General features: G+C 44.1%; 1 protein-coding gene and 2 long non-coding RNA genes across 3 annotated transcripts; 1 reads left to right on the top strand and 2 right to left on the bottom strand.

Moving 5' to 3' along the window:
• The first annotated feature begins 367 nt into the window (after positions 1-367).
• On the top strand, positions 368-17,009 carry LOC117785087. The gene is made up of 4 exons (XM_034623021.1): positions 368-692; positions 11,354-13,220; positions 14,542-14,711; positions 16,460-17,009. Exons 1-4 carry the CDS (start codon positions 391-393, stop codon positions 17,007-17,009), a joined length of 2,889 nt encoding a protein of 962 aa, XP_034478912.1. The 5' UTR covers positions 368-390.
• Positions 1,268-2,864, bottom strand: LOC117786517. Its single transcript, XR_004617648.1, has 4 exons — positions 2,140-2,864; positions 1,834-2,069; positions 1,385-1,769; positions 1,268-1,309 (listed from the first exon to the last, which is right to left on the bottom strand). It is a non-coding gene; the product is annotated as an uncharacterized LOC117786517 (long non-coding RNA).
• LOC117785889 lies at positions 9,121-10,718 on the bottom strand. Its single transcript, XR_004617620.1, has 4 exons — positions 9,994-10,718; positions 9,688-9,923; positions 9,239-9,623; positions 9,121-9,163 (listed from the first exon to the last, which is right to left on the bottom strand). It is a non-coding gene; the product is annotated as an uncharacterized LOC117785889 (long non-coding RNA).
• Positions 17,010-18,486: the final 1,477 nt, after the last annotated feature.

The following is an 18,486-nucleotide window of genomic DNA, read 5'->3' as shown; positions in this document are numbered from 1 at the left end:
ATTTTCCAACACAGAGGGGAGAGATGAAATCCGCAATTCACTGAGGCAAAACATACTCCAGAAGCAGCAGCAACTCGCCGTTGATCAACAGTACGATTGCAGTCAATCACACTCAATGAACTCAAGATCGAAATCAAGCTCTAGAATTGGCCAAGTCACCTGGAGAAGATAAAATAGATAACAGATTAATAAAATGCTTGCCACAAAAGCGCTCGAATATCTTGTTATAATCTACAACTCTATAATAAAATACGGGCATTTTCCAAAACAATGGAAGCATGCCGGCATTACTCTTATCCTAAAGCCAGGAAAAAATCAACATCCGAAATGACGTCTTATCGCCCGATAAGCTTACTTTCTGGGCTGTCGAAAATTTTCGAAAAATTGATTATGTCCAGATTGTTCAATATTCAAGATTTTGCCAAGGCTGTACCCAACCACCAGTTTGGATTTAGACGCGAACACGGCACAGAGCAGCAGTTGGCCAGAGTCACTCAGTTTATCTTACAGGCATACGAAGAAAGAAAATTCTGCTCGGCAGTCTTTGTTGACATAGCAGAGGCATTCGACCGCGTGTGGCACGACGGCCTTCTTTATAAGTTAATCCAGATTCTGCCTCTTCAATTGTTCAACATCCTCCAGAGTTACCTTAGCGAGCGTACCTTCACAGTAAGCCTAAGCGATGGCACTAAATCAAAAACAGGTCGTGTTTCAGCGGGCGTGCCCCAAGGAAGCGTTTTGGGGCCAATTTTATACACCATTTATTCCTCGGACATGCCAATGCCAATACTCACACAGAGACGCGTGAATTTACAACCAAATCAGAATCGCATGCTACTATCTACGTACGCCGATGATACGGTGATCATGTGTGCCTCTGATGTTCCTGCATCCGCCGTTAGAGAGAATCAGAGTTACCTCGTGCATTTTTCCCAATGGGCTAAAAAGTGGGCCATCAACATCAATCCAAGCAAAACAGGACATATCATCTTTACGCTGCGTAAATTAAACGACACAGATAAGCGAAGGTCTCCACTAATTAACGGAGAACTGGCTCCGTGCGTAAATGCACAGACTTACCTGGGAGTCACACTCGACAGGAAACTCACCCTTGAGCATCATGTCAAGAAACTCAAAATCAGAGTAAGAGCTCGTGAATGCAAGCTGATGTGGCTGATCGGCAAAAGGAGTCGTCTGGCAAAGGAGTGCAAAGCGCTAATTATTAAGCAACTTATTATGCCTATTTGGCAATACGCCATTCCCATTTGGGGCCCTCACATGTGACACTCATGTCAATCGATTACAGAGCCTGCAAAATAAAATAATAAGAAACTCAGTTAATGCGTCATTATACATCAGAAGCTCGACACTACGTGACACTTACGATCTAAAATCAATTGATGAAGTCTTTCAGCTAGCCAGCGCCCGCTTTGCCAATTCTTGCTCAGTTCACGCAAACCCCGAGGCACGAAATTTAATAATCCAGCCTTATGAGCCGCAGCGTCTACGGAGGCCACGTTATTTACAGCAATTACAACAACATATTTTGCCGCTGCAATCACTAGCTCGTGCTCAAATCCAAGGCCCGCAAAATTCACCAGTTCAGAATGACAATATCCAGCGCGATGATAGGCCGGAGCAAAGGCAACAAATCATTCCGTTTCTTCCCACGCTACTGCGCTTAGAAGAGGAAGAGCTGGACAGGCAAGAGACCGAAAGATTGGCTGAGGAAACCAGACGTCGTCAGCTACTGAGATCCCGTTCTCCTCCTAGAAGATTTTGTGAAATGCAAATTAATGCTTATAGGCGAAGATATAGAAATGGCCAACTTACAAGAGAGGCGGCGGTGGCTATTATTCAGGGCCAGCCAGCGGCAATACAACGTATAATTGTTCCTGATTATGTAATTGAGGGACAGGAACGGTCTACAGAGGCAACGATACCAACGCCATCAATGCAAAGGAATCCAGTTCAGGTCATCGAAAGACGGGAGCAGATTCCACAGGCAACGATACCAACGCCAGCAACGCATACAAATCCCCCGCCTCCTAGAAGATTCAATCAGCCGCCTATTGGATTAAGATTGACAGAAGAGCAGATTAATATTTACAGGCGCAAATACAGAAATGGAGAACATACCAGAGACGTTGCTATAGCCCTCATCTGGGATCAACCGCCAGCTATCCAACGAATCGTCATTCCAGATTATGTTCGACCAGGCCAAGAGCCGCCGCCACCTGTCGAAACATTTTCACTAACTGACTCGCAGCCTTCACAAGACGCAGATGAGCAGCCAGCACAATCGGTTACACAGCAGCCAATCATCGTAGAGCAACACGAAGCCATCACTAGCCAAGAAACATTGCTGAACATTGGCCTGGAGCAGACCCAGAGGGAGCTCATCCGCATTCTTGATGACGACGAGATGGCAATGCGACGCAGCGTGCCCAGAAATCCTATCTCTCACAGCTGCACTGCAGGAGGACGCACATCCATGTCCCGCAGATGCACGGCTGCAGATATTCTGCTGATTGGCTGGTCAATCCTGACTAGCCTGGTATGTATGCCAGCGCCCGTCACACTCTTGGCGCCTTTCTTTCAGATTTCACTGACTCCTGCCTGGAGACGCCCCAGACGACAACTTCGGTCACACGAGACGCCAACACTGCCACAAGTTGCTTCTATGGCTGGCCAATGGCGACTTCACAGATGGCGACCGCCAGAGGTGACAAGTGGACGCGACGCCCAGCGCTGTCCTGCGCGGCGTGACGCACAATCAGGATTTGACAATGTTTCCCATATGGCCCAAGCAAATTACATCAGCAACGCCTTTTCACGCCTGCACGGACTCAGGCATGCACCTCACTTCAATACGACCTATCCCTGGGTCATATAATTCCAAGAAGACGAATTCCTCAACATCGCTGCGGCACCTCGTGTTGTAATTGCCGTTCAAGTTCATGCATAATTTGGAGGAGATGCACGGCACGCAGAGGGCGACCGCCAGACGTCCCGTGACAACCGTCGCAGTTATTTCCTATTAAATAAATAAAATAGTATATTAATATTACCTAAAATTGTAAACTAATCTTAACTTATCTTTCAATTGTCCAATTTTGCTGCTTTGTTTACATTTCATTTTTCCAATATGGCTTCTATTGAAAACGGGCTGCTAACCTGTGAAAAATGTAAAAAATATAATAATACGATAGTTATGGGGCTGCCAACCCGCTAATAATAAGAAAATACTAAATTTGTCATGCGATATTTTTTAAGGTTGCCAGATTGTTTGTCAACGCTAATAATAAGAAAATACTAAATTTGTCATGCGATATTTTTTAAGGTTGCCAGATTGTTTGTCAACGTAAGATAAAATTCAAAAAAAATTGCTGTAACGTAGTAATAGTTGAGTTTAATAAAATTTACCGGCAGTGTGATTCTGACGGGCAAGTGGTTAACAAAAAAAAAAAAAAAAAAAAAAAAAAAAAAAAAGTGGTTAACAAAAAATAATAAAAAAATTAATGCCGGGATCTGACGTGGAGTATCCGTCCTCCAATGTTTCTACATTATCGGTCGGTTATGACTTTGGTATCAAGGCATCATATATATTGCCTGTCCCCAGTAAATCTGATAATTCAATCGTGGAAAAATCTATGCCCGCGTATTTAACCAAGCCGATCATCATCAGTGCCTTAACAGACCGTCAAGCAACCATGGATGCCTATGCCACTACAGTCTCAAAGCAAAATGCAGAAATTAAACCAACGACGACTGACAGAGTAAACGGTGAGTGTATCGTTTCTCTCCTTACCCAGTCCGACTCGAACATATCCGCCAAGCCAGCTGGTGTTTCTGGTTCCTTCGTAGCCGAGACCATGTACGATTCTGATGAAATCGCTGACGAAGCCGCAATGGAAACGTCACCAGATCCCTTTCAAAATACGATCGTGGAAAATTCCATGAGCCCCATGAACTTCAGGCACCTGTATGTAAAAAAATTGCCGCCAAAACGCATACTATCACCACTTTCCCCGCCCAAAATTAATACTAACGCAGACACACCAATGACACGTATCATTACAAACGGTACACACACACACACATACACCACAAAACAGCGCAAAATGTACCACGTACACAAGTCAGCGCCATCTTCCCCGACACACACCAACGCAACCACAGCAGAAGAGCAGAGCACACACACCACCAAGTTCGCGCCAAAGTTCTGAGCAATGCACTGCAAAAAATTAATAATGATATGACAAATGCCAAATTGTCTGGCATCCGAGGCAACAAAATACTGAACAACATCAAATAAGCACAAGCAACAACACAACAGAAATGGAAAAAGCTACAATGACTGTAAAGAGAAGTTTATTACCCTCTTTGACACATGAGACTCCCTCACCGACATTTACGAGGACACAAATTACACCTGAAGAAGCCAGCACCTATAATAAAATAAAATTCAAAACTGGCTCTCTAGTGTCCCGCCTCTACTGCCTCAGGAACTAATTATTCCAGGTCCAACGGCATGTTCCACCTCATGGCAGTCGCCTAAAAAAGGAGATGCAATGCCATGGACGAGCCTGTCGCTGAACCTACTGTCATAGGCCAGACCATTGCAACACCAATCTTCAAAAGCGGATTTGCCATTCAACTTCACCAAGAGTCACGCCGACAGCAACTTAATGAACAGACACAAAGGGAACCGGAAAAAAAAAAACAACGAAACGAGAATCAACAACGAAACAGCCAGGAACAGACAATACAACAGAAAACACAACTACAGCAAGCACAAGAAAACAACGAGCAATTGCCTCAGCAGGCACAACAGCAGCATGTTCCACAAATCTTAATAAATAATATAGAAAGCAAAAAAATCCGCCTATTTTCTTACAAGTGGTGCCTGAAATCATGCCGCTTCTGGAAAAATTAAAAAAAATCATGCAGTTGGTAAATTTAAAACAAAGCAACATTTGGAAGCGGGCTACGTATCCTATGTGACGATATGGCTACTTACCACGCCATTCAAATTGCCCTGACAGAAGACAACGTCCACATACATACTCACCAGCTGCGTAGCAATAAGGGATTTCATGTAATCTTGCGTTATCTGCATCATTCCACACCGCGCCTTTGGCTGCAAAATGAATTGAACAAGCTTGGTTTCAAAACACGCTCTGTTCGTCTTATGAAACATAGATTCACTGGCAACCCCCTAAATCTTTTTGAAATAGAATTGGAGCCGCAGGTTGACGGAAGTCATGAAGATGTTCTTAAACTAAAAGAGTTGGACAGGCAATCTGTTGTAGTTGAGCGTCAAGCAAAACCGCGTGATCCAGCTCAATGCCACCGCTGCCAAAACTACGGACATACAAAGAACTACTGCAGACGCCCTTTCAAGTGTATGAAATGTGCTGGAGAGCATCCCTCGACTGCTTGTACCAAACCCAGAGCGACTGATCCAAAGTGCGCCAATTGTGGGGGCAAACATATAAGCTGCTATAAGGGCTGTCCTGCCTTTAAGGAGGCTCGAAGCAAACTCAACGCAAATCGGGTCAACTCCAAGGAGCAACGGCATCAACAAATTCATCAGCAAAGACAACCGTTGCGCTTTGACTCACATCAACAGCAGAAATCGCAGTCTCACCACGCTGCAGCTTACTCGAATCATTCAGCAGCCAATCCTCAAATGTCACAAGAAAGTAATGCGAAGATGTCTTTCAGCCAAGTTGTGCGTGGCGGCGTTAAAGTTGTTCACACAAGAAATCCGGCGGAAAACCACCTGACTAATCTCCAGCTAAAACTACGCCAGGAGCAGTGTAAACAAAATATCACTCCGGGTCCAGAGAAACAACAGCCAACACAATCAAGGACTACCACACCAAAGCGCCCCTTGCAGCCGTCGCACAATCGTGTAGTGCGTGATAGCGGAAATCCAGCTACCCGACGACATTATTCGATTCAAAGGCACCAACTCAAATTCCATCAGAATTCGCGTCAAGTTCACCAACAGCGTTCAGCCACCAAGAAGTCTACAACAACCATATCAGCTTCACCCAAGCAGGCAGCGGATAACAAAGTTATGCGTGATGGAAGGAATTCTGAACGAGTACGTAATCCAGCCGAAAAACACTTGGCGAGTCTACAGCAACAATTACGTGAAGAGCAGCAGCAACTCCAGCTCCAGGTGGGTCAACAATCAATCTCAAACAGCACTTTATCTCAGGCACTCGAGCAGAATATGGCAATGTTCACCCGTATGGAAAAAAATAGACAGTTTATTTAATATTTTCATGCAATTTATTTCTTCGCAAATCTCAAATAAAAATAACAATATTAATAACTCACCTACTTCTTGGTATCAACAAGACAGCGCTGCGAACCAAAACTATGTCTGTCCCATGGACCTCGAATTTCCCACTGCCAATGAAATAACAAAGAATGAATAATTACACACTAAATAATAACAATCTTAATAATAATAATATAACTACTAGCCCTCTTAAAATTGCATTTTGGAATGCGTGCGGCCTGCGTAATAAAATGACAGAAGTTGAATTATACATGCGGCGAGAATCCGTTCAAATTATGATGATCATCGAAACACGAACTCCTGCCAATTCTAGCGTCTTAAATGTATCCGGCTATCAAACGTATACAGCATCTCACCCAGAAACACACAGAAAAGGCGGCGTCGCTATTTTTGTGCGTTCTGATATTCGACATACTGCCCTTCAGCCATTGACCGAAGAATTTCTCCAGTGTGCGCCTATAGCCTTATTGCCTGCAAATAATAATAATAAAAAGAAATTATTATAATCGCGCCGATATATTGCCCCCTGTATATATATGGACCCATGAGCATTTCTCTAAACTATTTAAACATTTTGAGAATCTAACACATGCGGTAAAATCTAAATTTATACTCTGCGGCGATTGGAACGCCCGTCACATGTGGTGGGGAAATCCTAGAGGCTGCCAAAGGGCAAATCTCTATATGCATCTGTACAATCACACAGACGCCTCAACATTTTGGCCACGGGCGGTGCAACGCATTTTCCATATAACAGAAGAAATAATCCATCGGCAATTGACTTTGCAGTCTTCAGTGGTATAGATAGTTCCCGCCTTCAAATTCACTCTTGTACGGATCTAGATTCAGATCACCTGCCTCTGAGAGTCGACCTCCTGGCTAATAAAAACCAAGATTTCGGGAATCAAAATACCAATCCACGACTCCTTTCCAAAACGCTGACACGAAACGTTTCCAAGAAATTTTAGAGCAGAAGATTCATCTTGAAACTGAGATTCGCTCCGGCATGGACATCGAGGACGCGGTCGATATATTTCTACGCAACATAAATGAGGCAGCAATCGCTGCATCACAAAAATCACGTAGGCCCCAAAGCAACCAGCTTAGATCCAGATATCGTCATAATCACGACTTAGAATTGGATGAACCAACCAGAAGTCTTCTACGGATAAACAGCATCGTAAGCAAATTCTATTGGCAACGCGCACTCCAGAGGCTAGACGTCTTTATAACGCAGCGCAAAATAAACTGAAGAAAGCACTCATCAAACTAAAAAATAAAAATATTAATAAAATATTCGAGGGAATTGATACTCAAGATCGCTATAGCATGCAAAAACTCTGGCGACTTACTAACAAATTAAAACGGCAGGTACAGCCAAATTATTCTATAAAAATCCCAATAACAGGCAACACTGGTGTTGATGCTGGAAATGGACGAGGAGCAAATTCCCGCGTAGCTTGGACGAAAACAACAGCTGAGAAAGCCGAGGCTTTTGCCACTCATCTTGAGGACAGATTCAGTCCAAAATTTTCCAACACAGAGGGGGAGAGAGATGAAATCCGCAATTCACTGAGGCAAAACATACTCCAGAAGCAGCAGCAACTCGCCGTTGATCAACAGTACGATTGCAGTCCAATCACACTCAATGAACTCAAGATCGAAATTCAAGCTCTAGAATTGGCCAAGTCACCTGGAGAAGATAAAATAGATAACAGATTAATAAAATGCTTGCCACAAAAGCGCTCGAATATCTTGTTATAATCTACAACTCTATAATAAAATACGGGCATTTTCCAAAACAATGGAAGCATGCCGGCATTACTCTTATCCTAAAGCCAGGAAAAAAATCAACATCCGAAATGACGTCTTATCGCCCGATAAGCTTACTTTCTGGGCTGTCGAAAATTTTCGAAAAATTGATTATGTCCAGATTGTTCAATATTCAAGATTTTGCCAAGGCTGTACCCAACCACCAGTTTGGATTTAGACGCGAACACGGCACAGAGCAGCAGTTGGCCAGAGTCACTCAGTTTATCTTACAGGCATACGAAGAAAGAAAATTCTGCTCGGCAGTCTTTGTTGACATAGCAGAGGCATTCGACCGCGTGTGGCACGACGGCCTTCTTTATAAGTTAATCCAGATTCTGCCTCTTCAATTGTTCAACATCCTCCAGAGTTACCTTAGCGAGCGTACCTTCACAGTAAGCCTAAGCGATGGCACTAAATCAAAACAGGTCGTGTTTCAGCGGGCGTGCCCCAAGGAAGCGTTTTGGGGCCAATTTTATACACCATTTATTCCTCGGACATGCCAATGCCAATACTCACACAGAGACGCGTGAATTTACAACCAAATCAGAATCGCATGCTACTATCTACGTACGCCGATGATACGGTGATCATGTGTGCCTCTGATGTTCCTGCATCCGCCGTTAGAGAGAATCAGAGTTACCTCGTGCATTTTTCCCAATGGGCTAAAAAGTGGGCCATCAACATCAATCCAAGCAAAACAGGACATATCATCTTTACGCTGCGTAAATTAAACGACACAGATAAGCGAAGGTCTCCACTAATTAACGGAGAACTGGCTCCGTGCGTAAATGCACAGACTTACCTGGGAGTCACACTCGACAGGAAACTCACCCTTGAGCATCATGTCAAGAAACTCAAAATCAGAGTAAGAGCTCGTGAATGCAAGCTGATGTGGCTGATCGGCAAAAGGAGTCGTCTGGCAAAGGAGTGCAAAGCGCTAATTATTAAGCAACTTATTATGCCTATTTGGCAATACGCCATTCCCATTTGGGAGCCCTCACATGTGACACTCATGTCAATCGATTACAGAGCCTGCAAAATAAAATAATAAGAAACTCAGTTAATGCGTCATTATACATCAGAAGCTCGACACTACGTGACACTTACGATCTAAAATCAATTGATGAAGTCTTTCAGCTAGCCAGCGCCCGCTTTGCCAATTCTTGCTCAGTTCACGCAAACCCCGAGGCACGAAATTTAATAATCCAGCCTTATGAGCCGCAGCGTCTACGGAGGCCACGTTATTTACAGCAATTACAACAACATATTTTGCCGCTGCAATCACTAGCTCGTGCTCAAATCCAAGGCCCGCAAAATTCACCAGTTCAGAATGACAATATCCAGCGCGATGATAGGCCGGAGCAAAGGCAACAAATCATTCCGTTTCTTCCCACGCTACTGCGCTTAGAAGAGGAAGAGCTGGACAGGCAAGAGACCGAAAGATTGGCTGAGGAAACCAGACGTCGTCAGCTACTGAGATCCCGTTCTCCTCCTAGAAGATTTTGTGAAATGCAAATTAATGCTTATAGGCGAAGATATAGAAATGGCCAACTTACAAGAGAGGCGGCGGTGGCTATTATTCAGGGCCAGCCAGCGGCAATACAACGTATAATTGTTCCTGATTATGTAATTGAGGGACAGGAACGGTCTACAGAGGCAACGATACCAACGCCATCAATGCAAAGGAATCCAGTTCAGGTCATCGAAAGACGGGAGCAGATTCCACAGGCAACGATACCAACGCCAGCAACGCATACAAATCCCCCGCCTCCTAGAAGATTCAATCAGCCGCCTATTGGATTAAGATTGACAGAAGAGCAGATTAATATTTACAGGCGCAAATACAGAAATGGAGAACATACCAGAGACGTTGCTATAGCCCTCATCTGGGATCAACCGCCAGCTATCCAACGAATCGTCATTCCAGATTATGTTCGACCAGGCCAAGAGCCGCCGCCACCTGTCGAAACATTTTCACTAACTGACTCGCAGCCTTCACAAGACGCAGATGAGCAGCCAGCACAATCGGTTACACAGCAGCCAATCATCGTAGAGCAACACGAAGCCATCACTAGCCAAGAAACATTGCTGAACATTGGCCTGGAGCAGACCCAGAGGGAGCTCATCCGCATTCTTGATGACGACGAGATGGCAATGCGACGCAGCGTGCCCAGAAATCCTATCTCTCACAGCTGCACTGCAGGAGGACGCACATCCATGTCCCGCAGATGCACGGCTGCAGATATTCTGCTGATTGGCTGGTCAATCCTGACTAGCCTGGTATGTATGCCAGCGCCCGTCACACTCTTGGCGCCTTTCTTTCAGATTTCACTGACTCCTGCCTGGAGACGCCCCAGACGACAACTTCGGTCACACGAGACGCCAACACTGCCACAAGTTGCTTCTATGGCTGGCCAATGGCGACTTCACAGATGGCGACCGCCAGAGGTGACAAGTGGACGCGACGCCCAGCGCTGTCCTGCGCGGCGTGACGCACAATCAGGATTTGACAATGTTTCCCATATGGCCCAAGCAAATTACATCAGCAACGCCTTTTCACGCCTGCACGGACTCAGGCATGCACCTCACTTCAATACGACCTATCCCTGGGTCATATAATTCCAAGAAGACGAATTCCTCAACATCGCTGCGGCACCTCGTGTTGTAATTGCCGTTCAAGTTCATGCATAATTTGGAGGAGATGCACGGCACGCAGAGGGCGACCGCCAGACGTCCCGTGACAACCGTCGCAGTTATTTCCTATTAAATAAATAAAATAGTATATTAATATTACCTAAAATTGTAAACTAATCTTAACTTATCTTTCAATTGTCCAATTTTGCTGCTTTGTTTACATTTCATTTTTCCAATATGGCTTCTATTGAAAACGGGCTGCTAACCTGTGAAAAATGTAAAAAATATAATACGATAGTTATGGGGCTGCCAACCCGCTAATAATAAGAAAATACTAAATTTGTCATGCGATATTTTTAAGGTTGCCAGATTGTTTGTCAACGCTAATAATAAGAAAATACTAAATTTGTCATGCGATATTTTTTAAGGTTGCCAGATTGTTTGTCAACGTAAGATAAAATTCAAAAAAAATTGCTGTAACGTAGTAATAGTTGAGTTTAATAAAATTTACCGGCAGTGTGATTCTGACGGGCAAGTGGTTAACAAAAAAAAAAGTACCTTCACAGTAAGCCTAAGCGATGGCACTAAATCAAAAACAGGTCGTGTTTCAGCGGGCGTGCCCCAAGGAAGCGTTTTGGGGCCAATTTTATACACCATTTATTCCTCGGACATGCCAATGCCAATACTCACACAGAGACGCGTGAATTTACAACCAAATCAGAATCGCATGCTACTATCTACGTACGCCGATGATACGGTGATCATGTGTGCCTCTGATGTTCCTGCATCCGCCGTTAGAGAGAATCAGAGTTACCTCGTGCATTTTTCCCAATGGGCTAAAAAGTGGGCCATCAACATCAATCCAAGCAAAACAGGACATATCATCTTTACGCTGCGTAAATTAAACGACACAGATAAGCGAAGGTCTCCACTAATTAACGGAGAACTGGCTCCGTGCGTAAATGCACAGACTTACCTGGGAGTCACACTCGACAGGAAACTCACCCTTGAGCATCATGTCAAGAAACTCAAAATCAGAGTAAGAGCTCGTGAATGCAAGCTGATGTGGCTGATCGGCAAAAGGAGTCGTCTGGCAAAGGAGTGCAAAGCGCTAATTATTAAGCAACTTATTATGCCTATTTGGCAATACGCCATTCCCATTTGGGGAGCCCTCACATGTGACACTCATGTCAATCGATTACAGAGCCTGCAAAATAAAATAATAAGAAACTCAGTTAATGCGTCATTATACATCAGAAGCTCGACACTACGTGACACTTACGATCTAAAATCAATTGATGAAGTCTTTCAGCTAGCCAGCGCCCGCTTTGCCAATTCTTGCTCAGTTCACGCAAACCCCGAGGCACGAAATTTAATAATCCAGCCTTATGAGCCGCAGCGTCTACGGAGGCCACGTTATTTACAGCAATTACAACAACATATTTTGCCGCTGCAATCACTAGCTCGTGCTCAAATCCAAGGCCCGCAAAATTCACCAGTTCAGAATGACAATATCCAGCGCGATGATAGGCCGGAGCAAAGGCAACAAATCATTCCGTTTCTTCCCACGCTACTGCGCTTAGAAGAGGAAGAGCTGGACAGGCAAGAGACCGAAAGATTGGCTGAGGAAACCAGACGTCGTCAGCTACTGAGATCCCGTTCTCCTCCTAGAAGATTTTGTGAAATGCAAATTAATGCTTATAGGCGAAGATATAGAAATGGCCAACTTACAAGAGAGGCGGCGGTGGCTATTATTCAGGGCCAGCCAGCGGCAATACAACGTATAATTGTTCCTGATTATGTAATTGAGGGACAGGAACGGTCTACAGAGGCAACGATACCAACGCCATCAATGCAAAGGAATCCAGTTCAGGTCATCGAAAGACGGGAGCAGATTCCACAGGCAACGATACCAACGCCAGCAACGCATACAAATCACCCGCCTCCTAGAAGATTCAATCAGCCGCCTATTGGATTAAGATTGACAGAAGAGCAGATTAATATTTACAGGCGCAAATACAGAAATGGAGAACATACCAGAGACGTTGCTATAGCCCTCATCTGGGATCAACCGCCAGCTATCCAACGAATCGTCATTCCAGATTATGTTCGACCAGGCCAAGAGCCGCCGCCACCTGTCGAAACATTTTCACTAACTGACTCGCAGCCTTCACAAGACGCAGATGAGCAGCCAGCACAATCGGTTACACAGCAGCCAATCATCGTAGAGCAACACGAAGCCATCACTAGCCAAGAAACATTGCTGAACATTGGCCTGGAGCAGACCCAGAGGGAGCTCATCCGCATTCTTGATGACGACGAGATGGCAATGCGACGCAGCGTGCCCAGAAATCCTATCTCTCACAGCTGCACTGCAGGAGGACGCACATCCATGTCCCGCAGATGCACGGCTGCAGATATTCTGCTGATTGGCTGGTCAATCCTGACTAGCCTGGTATGTATGCCAGCGCCCGTCACACTCTTGGCGCCTTTCTTTCAGATTTCACTGACTCCTGCCTGGAGACGCCCCAGACGACAACTTCGGTCACACGAGACGCCAACACTGCCACAAGTTGCTTCTATGGCTGGCCAATGGCGACTTCACAGATGGCGACCGCCAGAGGTGACAAGTGGACGCGACGCCCAGCGCTGTCCTGCGCGGCGTGACGCACAATCAGGATTTGACAATGTTTCCCATATGGCCCAAGCAAATTACATCAGCAACGCCTTTTCACGCCTGCACGGACTCAGGCATGCACCTCACTTCAATACGACCTATCCCTGGGTCATATAATTCCAAGAAGACGATTCCTCAACATCGCTGCGGCACCTCGTGTTGTAATTGCCGTTCAAGTTCATGCATAATTTGGAGGAGATGCACGGCACGCAGAGGGCGACCGCCAGACGTCCCGTGACAACCGTCGCAGTTATTTCCTATTAAATAAATAAAATAGTATATTAATATTACCTAAAATTGTAAACTAATCTTAACTTATCTTTCAATTGTCCAATTTTGCTGCTTTGTTTACATTTCATTTTTCCAATATGGCTTCTATTGAAAACGGGCTGCTAACCTGTGAAAAATGTAAAAATATAATAATACGATAGTTATGGGGCTGCCAACCCGCTAATAATAAGAAAATACTAAATTTGTCATGCGATATTTTTTAAGGTTGCCAGATTGTTTGTCAACGCTAATAATAAGAAAATACTAAATTTGTCACGCGATATTTTTTTAAGGTTGCCAGATTGTTTGTCAACGTAAGATAAAATTCAAAAAAAATTGCTGTAACGTAGTAATAGTTGAGTTTAATAAAATTTACCGGCAGTGTGATTCTGACGGGCAAGTGGTTAACAAAAAAAAAAAAAATAGTTGAGTTTAATAAAATTTACCGGCAGTGTGATTCTGACGGGCAAGTGGTTAACAAAAAAAAATAAACAAAAAAAAAAAAAAAGTGGTTAACAAAAAATAAATAAAAAATTAATGCCGGGATCTGACGTGGAGTATCCGTCCTCCAATGTTTCTACATTATCGGTCGGTTATGACTTTGGTATCAAGGCATCATATATATGCCTGTCCCCAGTAAATCTGATAATTCAATCGTGGAAAATCTATGCCCGCGTATTTAACCAAGCCGATCATCATCAGTGCCTTAACAGACCGTCAAGCAACCATGGATGCCTATGCCACTACAGTCTCAAAGCAAAATGCAGAAATTAAACCAACGACGACTGACAGAGTAAACGGTGAGTGTATCGTTTCTCTCCTTACCCAGTCCGACTCGAACATATCCGCCAAGCCAGCTGGTGTTTCTGGTTCCTTCGTAGCCGAGACCATGTACGATTCTGATGAAATCGCTGACGAAGCCGCAATGGAAACGTCACCAGATCCCTTTCAAAATACGATCGTGGAAAATTCCATGAGCCCCATGAACTTCAGGCACCTGTATGTAAAAAAATTGCCGCCAAAACGCATACTATCACCACTTTCCCCGCCCAAAATTAATACTAACGCAGACACACCAATGACACGTATCATTACAAACGGTACACACACACACACACACACACCACAAAACAGCATGCAAAATGTACCACACGTACACAAGTCAGCGCCATCTTCCCCGCCGACACACCAACGCAACCACAGCAGAAGAGCAGAGCACACACACCAAAGTTCGCGCCAAAGTTCTGAGCAATGCACTGCAAAAAATTAATAATGATATGACAAATGCCAAATTGTCTGGCATCCCGAGGCAACAAAATACTGAACAACATCAAATAAGCACAAGCAACAACACAACAGAAATGGAAAAAGCTACAATGACTGTAAAGAGTTTATTACCCTCTTTGACACATGAGACTCCCTCACCGACATTTACGAGGACACAAATTACACCTGAAGAAGCCAGCACCTATAATAAAATAAAATTCAAAACTGGCTCTCTAGTGTCCCGCCTCTACTGCCTCAGGAACTAATTATTCCAGGTCCAACGGCATGTTCCACCTCATGGCAGTCGCCTAAAAAAGGAGATGCAATGCCATGGACGAGCCTGTCGCTGAACCTACTGTCATAGGCCAGACCATTGCAACACCAATCTTCAAAAGCGGATTTGCCATTCAACTTCACCAAGAGTCACGCCGACAGCAACTTAATGAACAGACACAAAGGGAACCGGAAAAAAAAAACAACGAAACGAGAATCAACAACGAAACAGCCAGGAACAGACAATACAACAGAAAACACAACTACAGCAAGCACAAGAAAACAACGAGCAATTGCCTCAGCAGGCACAACAGCAGCATGTTCCACAAATCTTAATAAATAATATAGAAAGCAAAAAAATCCCGCCTATTTTCTTACAAGTGGTGCCTGAAATCATGCCGCTTCTGGAAAAATTAAAAAAAAATCATGCAGTTGGTAAATTTAAAACAAAAGCAACATTTGGAAGCGGGCTACGTATCCTATGTGACGATATGGCTACTTACCACGCCATTCAAATTGCTCTGACAGAAGACAACGTCCACATACATACTCACCAGCTGCGTAGCAATAAGGATTTCATGTAATCTTGCGTTATCTGCATCATTCCACACCGCGCCTTTGGCTGCAAAATGAATTGAACAAGCTTGGTTTCAAAACACGCTCTGTTCGTCTTATGAAACATAGATTCACTGGCAACCCCCTAAATCTTTTTGAAATAGAATTGGAGCCGCAGGTTGACGGAAGTCATGAAGATGTTCTTAAACTAAAAGAGTTGGACAGGCAATCTGTTGTAGTTGAGCGTCAAGCAAAACCGCGTGATCCAGCTCAATGCCACCGCTGCCAAAACTACGGACATACAAAGAACTACTGCAGACGCCCTTTCAAGTGTATGAAATGTGCTGGAGAGCATCCCTCGACTGCTTGTACCAAACCCAGAGCGACTGATCCAAAGTGCGCCAATTGTGGGGGCAAACATATAAGCTGCTATAAGGGCTGTCCTGCCTTTAAAGAGGCTCGAAGCAAACTCAACGCAAATCAGGTCAACTCAAGGAGCAACGGCATCAACAAATTCATCAGCAAAGACAACCGTTGCGCTTTGACTCACATCAACAGCAGAAATCGCAGTCTCACCACGCTGCAGCTTACTCGAATCATTCAGCAGCCAATCCTCAAATGTCACAAGAAAGTAATGCGAAGATGTCTTTCAGCCAAGTTGTGCGTGGCGGCGTTAAAGTTGTTCACACAAGAAATCCGGCGGAAAACCACCTGACTAATCTCCAGCTAAAACTACGCCAGGAGCAGTGTAAACAAAATATCACTCCGGGTCCAGAGAAACAACAGCCAACACAATCAAGGACTACCACACCAAAGCGCCCCTTGCAGCCGTCGCACAATCGTGTAGTGCGTGATAGCGGAAATCCAGCTACCCGACGACATTATTCGATTCAAAGGCACCAACTCAAATTCCATCAGAATTCGCGTCAAGTTCACCAACAGCGTTCAGCCACCAAGAAGTCTACAACAACCATATCAGCTTCACCCAAGCAGGCAGCGGATAACAAAGTTATGCGTGATGGAAGGAATTCTGAACGAGTACGTAATCCAGCCGAAAAACACTTGGCGAGTCTACAGCAACAATTACGTGAAGAGCAGCAGCAACTCCAGCTCCAGGTGGGTCAACAATCAATCTCAAACAGCACTTTATCTCAGGCACTCGAGCAGAATATGGCAATGTTCACCCGTATGGAAAAAGAATAGACAGTTTATTTAATATTTTCATGCAATTTATTTCTTCGCAAATCTCAAATAAAAATAACAATATTAATAACTCACCTACTTCTTGGTATCAACAAGACAGCGCTGAGAACCAAAACTATGTCTGTCCCATGGACCTCAATTTCCCACTGCCAATGAAATAACAAATAATGAATAATTACACACTAAATAATAACAATCTTAATAATAATAATATAACTACTAGCCCTCTTAAAATTGCATTTTGGAATGCGTGCGGCCTGCGTAATAAAATGACAGAAGTTGAATTATACATGCGGCGAGAATCCGTTCAAATTATGATGATCATCGAAACACGAACTCCTGCCAATTCTAGCGTCTTAAATGTATCCGGCTATCAAACGTATACAGCATCTCACCCAGAAACACACAGAAAAGGCGGCGTCGCTATTTTTGTGCGTTCTGATATTCGACATACTGCCCTTCAGCCATTGAACGAAGAATTTCTCCAGTGTGCGCCTATAGCCTTATTGCCTGCAAATAATAATAATAAAAGAAATTATTATAATCGCGCCGATATATTGCCCCCCTGTATATATATGGACCCATGAGCATTTCTCTAAACTATTTAAACATTTTGAGAATCTAACACATGCGGTAAAATCTAAATTTATACTCTGCGGCGATTGGAACGCCCGTCACATGTGGTGGGGAAATCCTAGAGGCTGCCAAAGGGGCAAATCTCTATATGCATCTGTACAATCACACAGACGCCTCAACATTTTGGCCACGGGCGGTGCAACGCATTTTCCATATAACAGAAGAAATAATCCATCGGCAATTGACTTTGCAGTCTTCAGTGGTATAGATAGTCCCGCCTTCAAATTCACTCTTGTACGGATCTAGATTCAGATCACCTGCCTCTGAGAGTCGACCTCCTGGCTAATAAAACCAAGATTTCGGGAATCAAAATACCAATCCACGACTCCTTTCCAAAACGCTGACACGAAACGTTTCCAAGAAATTTTAGAGCAGAAGATTCATCTTGAAACTGAGATTCGCTCCGGCATGGACATCGAGGACGCGGTCGATATATTTCTACGCAACATAAATGAGGCAGCAATCGCTGCATCACAAAAATCACGTAGGCCCCAAAGCAACCAGCTTAGATCCAGATATCGTCATAATCACGACTTAGAATTGGATGAACCAACCAGAAGTCTTCTACGGGATAAACAGCATCGTAAGCAAATTCTATTGGCAACGCGCACTCCAGAGGCTAGACGTCTTTATAACGCAGCGCAAAATAAACTGAAGAAAGCACTCATCAAACTAAAAATAAAAATATTAATAAAATATTCGAGGAATTGATACTCAAGATCGCTATAGCATGCAAAAACTCTGGCGACTTACTAACAAATTAAAACGGCAGGTACAGCCAAATTATTCTATAAAAATCCCAATAACAGGCAACACTGGTGTTGATGCTGGAAATGGACGA

The sequence above is a fragment of the Drosophila innubila genome, chromosome 4 (assembly GCF_004354385.1).
Source record: "Drosophila innubila isolate TH190305 chromosome 4, UK_Dinn_1.0, whole genome shotgun sequence".
In the NCBI taxonomy this organism is placed as follows: domain Eukaryota; kingdom Metazoa; phylum Arthropoda; class Insecta; order Diptera; family Drosophilidae; genus Drosophila; species Drosophila innubila.
Note: the sequence above shows the minus strand (reverse complement) of the source record. Positions and strands in the feature narration are given on the sequence as shown.